This window comes from Ictalurus furcatus, chromosome 15, assembly GCF_023375685.1.
Source record: "Ictalurus furcatus strain D&B chromosome 15, Billie_1.0, whole genome shotgun sequence".
Taxonomy (NCBI): Eukaryota; Metazoa; Chordata; class Actinopteri; order Siluriformes; family Ictaluridae; genus Ictalurus; species Ictalurus furcatus.
The window spans coordinates 26,756,187-26,761,186 of NC_071269.1; the positions used below are offsets into that span (position 1 = coordinate 26,756,187).

General features: G+C 41.6%; 1 protein-coding gene across 2 annotated transcripts in view; it reads left to right on the top strand.

The window, feature by feature from the left end:
- Positions 1-5,000, top strand: part of LOC128619539 (protein kinase C and casein kinase substrate in neurons protein 1) — a 77,088-nt gene that overhangs the window by 45,944 nt on the left and 26,144 nt on the right. For both annotated transcript variants that reach the window (XM_053643776.1, XM_053643777.1), the window contains exon 2: positions 1,177-1,303. In XM_053643776.1, coding sequence (XP_053499751.1) covers positions 1,244-1,303 — 60 coding nt within the window. In that variant the 5' untranslated portion in view covers positions 1,177-1,243. The remainder of the gene's footprint in view (positions 1-1,176; positions 1,304-5,000) is intronic.

Consider the following 5,000-nt stretch of genomic DNA (forward strand, 5'->3'; position numbering starts at 1 on the left):
CGCCGTTGTGCTCGGGGACAGAACCTGACGGATCGTTAGAGAACCCGCAGATCGTTCTCTAACAGTTCTAGATTCCTCTGTCTGTACATTAAAGAGCTCGGGCTCAATTTGTGTATAATAATAATACAGTCAGCACTGTGCAGTGTGTGTGTGTGTGTGTGTGTGTGTGTGTGTGTGTGTGTGTGCAGTTTTCTTTCAACCGAATGAACTCAGTAAATTGGATTTTTGCTGCAGCAGTCACCGCCGAGGAGCTTCATGTTACGTAAATTAGGACCCGATGGACGTCGTGTTTATTGTTCCTGAATCCGGTGCCGAGTAAAAAAAGTAATATCGCGGTTATATGACAAAATAAATCTATTTCAGAAATATTGGCACCCCTCAAGAGCAAAGAAAAATGTTCGTTTAAATTTCACCCATCACCACGTGAAAATATCAACACACAGACTGACATCTTTTACATATTTTGTGTAGGAGCTCGGCATTGTAGCACGCTGCTCCGAGTTATCACTCAAACATTCAGCAAAAACCTCTTTTTTCCTCCAATAGAAGCAGCCGATCAGGCATTTGACATTTGAATCTGGAATGATTGACAGCTGTGTAGGTGTTTACAATTCTCTCATATTAACCGGTCTCCTGGAAGCCCCGCCCCCTCGCCAACGGCTCACATTAGCGATCTCTCGTCTAGATTCGATTTTCCTGGCGTCCTCGCTTCCTGTCCCGGTGTGTGTTCCACTGTGCTAATGTCAATTAACCTGAAACATTCTCCATTCTCCAAAACAGTACTAATGTGAGATGTAGGGAAGGGGGCGGGGCTTATTTAAGGGGGTTTGTTATTATCTGAGAGTTCAAAATGTTAAACAAAATGTTAAACATATGTTAAACATTCTGGATTTATATTACATGTGGGAAAAGGGTGAAAAAGAGACTCTTTTGATGTGTTTTTGAGTGAAAAATTTGAAGCTCCTACGCAAAACGTGTGTAAAAGTTGCCATATAATATAATTGTACAGAGTGCCAATACTTTTGAATCCAGTGTTTTTGTATTGACATGTTTAAAAGCATTAAAGTGAAATCATACAACGTCCTCACTTAAGAAGTTTAAGATCAAAATGCAGTTGTTCACGGGTTCATGCTTGTGATTGACAGCAGGTATTGTGTCTCCTCTGTTCTCTCTCAGCGCTTGAGGAAGTTCTCTCTGCTGCAGTCGTCTCGGTTCTCCAGCCAGCTTCGCTCCGTCCACAGACATGTCCAGCTCCTACGATGAGTCCTCCGCCGCCGACGAGGCCATGGACAGTTTTTGGGAGGTACAGGCTTTTCATTTATTCAGCTCTTCATCAGTACTGTGTTGTGTTTTTGCCAGCGAGTGTGTGATGAGAGTGAAACACACAGAAGCCACGTTGTGCTTCCTGTCCGAATCTGCCAGAAAAACAACAATGGCTTCTTTTCTACAGCGAGCTGGCTTCTCGGAGGGGTTCCACCACCTGCTGCGCTCCTTCACAGAGGCTCTTTTTGTGGATTTTGAGGGTTAGAGCTGCGCTTTTGTCGTGTGGGGTCTCGCATTTTAAACTGAGGAAGGTCGTGACCTCACTACGGAGCGTGCACACGTCTAGCCAGTGAGAGATCTGATTAAACGTCCGTCCGATGTCTATTTACACACGAAAGCTACACGTGGATCCACGTGTCAAGAGAAACTCCTCTGCTGTGCTCATTTATTTTACAAATGAATATTACGATTATCTAACGATTATTTTATGTTACATGAAGAGTGTACGTGATATTTCAGGTTTTTATCACTGTCATGAGACTAGTGTAGAATTCCCAAAAACGTCTCCGTCCATTTGCCTCCAAAACATCTGGAATACATCATTACTTTATTTACTTTATTTACTTTATCTCTTTATTTACTTTATTTACTTTATATAAACCAGTGAGTTCCTGTTCTCACTTATGTTATAGCAGCTATAAACACTCGTTCCCTCACCATCCCTCTCTCTATTCTCTCTCTCTACTCTCTCTCTATTCTCTCTCTCTATTCCCTCTCTCTATTCTCTCTCTCTCTATATTCCCTCTCTCTATTCTCTCTCTCTATTCTCTCTCTATTCTCTCTCTCTCTATTCTCTCTCTATTCTCTCTCTCTATTCCCTCTCTCTATTCTCTCTCTCTATTCCCTCTCTCTATTCTCTCTCTCTCTATTCTCTCTCTCTATTCTCTCTCTCTATTCTCTCTCTCTCTCTCTATTCCCTCTCTCTATTCTCTCTCTCTATTCTCTCTCTATTCTCTCTCTCTATTCTCTCTCTATTCTCTCTCTCTTTATTCTCTCTCTCTATTCTCTCTCTCTTTATTCTCTCCCTCTCTTTATTCTCTCTCTATTCTCTCTCTATTCTCTCTCTCTTTTTTCTCTCTCTCTATTCACTCTCTCTCTATTCTCTCTCTCTTTATTCTCTCTCTTTATTCTCTCTCTCTTTATTCTCTCTCTTTATTCTCTCTCTTTATTCTCTCTCTCTATTCTCTTTCTCTCTATTCTCTTTCTCTCTGTTCTCTCTCTCTTTTTTCTCTCTCTTTATTCTCTCTCTTTATTCTCTCTCTTTCTATTCTCTCTCTCTTTATTCTCTCTCTCTCTCTATTCTCTCTCTCTATTCTCTCTAATAAGATAATGATCACAGTGTGTGTTAGTGAGAAACAGTAGAGAAGTGTAAACTCTGTGATGAAACTGAAAGCTACAGCTTCACCTCTGACACTGGAGACTCCTTCCATACACGATACGTTTCACTAGATCTAAGACTTTTAAAAATCTGTTTATTATCAGTGGAGCGTCCGCTGTACACGCCCCGGTGAACGAGCCGTTACTATAGAAACGATAACGTATCAGAGCGAGAGCATTAATATAAACCTGCGCTACTGTCAGAGCCGCTGTAATAGAGAATTAATCACCGCCTCCTGACCAATCACAGTCCAGAACTCAGCACAGTCCAGAACTCAGGTCCACAGCTCCTCCGTGTCCTCTGTCCGGTTCTGTTCACTGTAAGTGTTGTGGTGATGAGTGAGGGATTAAACTCCGCCGTGTTTGGATGTGACTCATCAGAATCTGTGCTTGCTGATCTCTCGTCCTCGTGAACGCCAGCAGAGCGAACGCTAATAAACAAATCCTGCACCACACAGAGCTCCAGGAATAGAACTGAGGAGATGAAAGCGCTGCTCGAGATCAGGATGCTGATGCCGTGTGTTATGATCTGAAATGAAGAGAGATTTGATTTATCTCCGTGAGTGTTTTAATCTATCAGCTCTGCAGTTTTGTAAAACTCCGACTCGTGGTGATCTTCACCATCGCGCTGAACATCTCAGGAGCTTTCATCATCGTTCAGTAGGAACTGCAGCTTCAGCAGCTCAGCAGATCCGACAGAAACACAACAAGCCCCGCGGTTTCTTCTGAAATAAAAACACAGACGTTGTTACAGTAACTGCGCTTTATTTACTTTATTTACTTTATTTACATTATTTACATTATTATAACTTTCTCTGTCATTGTTTCATCAGAAGATAAATAACACTGAAATCTGCTTGTCGTTATAATATCCATTACAACACAATCAAAATACTTTTTCTCTGTTAATATAATTTTCATTAATGTTTCAGAATTTATAGAATAAACATAAAAAGCAAAATAATTGATTACAATTTATGCAGTGATACAAACAAACAAACAAACAAACAAACAAACAAACAAACTGTACTATATTCAGCACTCGGCTTTAGTTTTTTCATTTTTGCTTTTAGTTTCTGCTAAATATCTTCATGGTGTACGATGATTAAAACTATAACATGATATCTTTTATAAATATATTACATTATAGTAATTGATCATATTTATATTTTTATAGTGCATTTTTTATTTATGTTATTTATTTATTTGCTTATGGTTTGTTAGACGTGTAGTGTAGTTGTGTGTTCAGTGTGTGTGTGTGTGTGTTCAGTGTGTGTGTGTGTGTGCAGTGTGTGTGTGTGTGTTCAGTGTGTGTGTGTGTCAGTGCGTGCGTGTTCAGTGTGTGTGTGTGTGTTCAGTATCTGTGTGTGTGTATTCAGTGTCTATGTGTGTGTGTGTTCAGTGTGTGTGTGTGTGTGTTCAGTGTGTGTATCTGTGTCTGTGTGTTTGTGTGTTCAGTGTGTGTGTTCAGTGAGTGTGTGTGTTCAGTGTGTGTGTGTGTGTGTCAGTGTGTGTGTTCAGTGTGTGTGTGTGTGTTCAGTGTGTGTCAGTGTGTGTGTGTCTGTGTGTGTTCAGTGTGTGCATGTGTGTGTGTGTTCAGTGTGTGTGTGTGTTCAGTGTGTGTGTGTGTTCAGTGTGTGTCTGTGTGTGTGTTCAGTGTGTGTGTGTTCAGTGTGTGTGTGTGTCAGTGTGTGTGTTCAGTGCGTGTGTGTGTGTGTCAGTGTGTGTGTGTGTTTGTGTGTGTGTTCAGTGTGTGCATGTGTGTGTGTGTTTTCAGTGTGTGCATGTGTGTGTGTGTTCAGTGTGTGTTTGTGTGTGTCAGTGTGTGTGTGTTCAGTGTGTGTGTGTGTGTGTTCAGTGTGTGTATCTATGTGTGTGTTCAGTGTGTGTGTGTGTGTCAGTGTGTGTGTGTTCAGTGTGTGTGTTCAGTGTGTGTGTGTGTGTCAGTGTGTGTGTGTTCAGTGTGTGTGTGTATTCAGTGTGTGTGTGTGTGTTTGTGTGTGTTCAGTGTGTGTGTGTGTGTGTGTGTGTGTGTTCAGTGTGTGTGTGTCAGTGTGTGTGTGTGTTCAGTGTGTGTGTTCAGTGTGTGTGTGTGTGTGTTCAGTGTGTGTGTGTGTGTTCAGTGTGTGTGTGTGTCTGTCAGTGTGTGTGTGTTCAGTGTGTGTGTGTGTGTGTCAGTGTGTGTGTTCAGTGTGTGTGTGTGTGTTCAGTGTGTGCATGTGTGTGTGTGTTCAGTGTGTGTGTGTGTTCAGTGTGTGTCTATGTGTGTGTTCAGTGTGTGTGTGTTCAGTGTGTGTGTG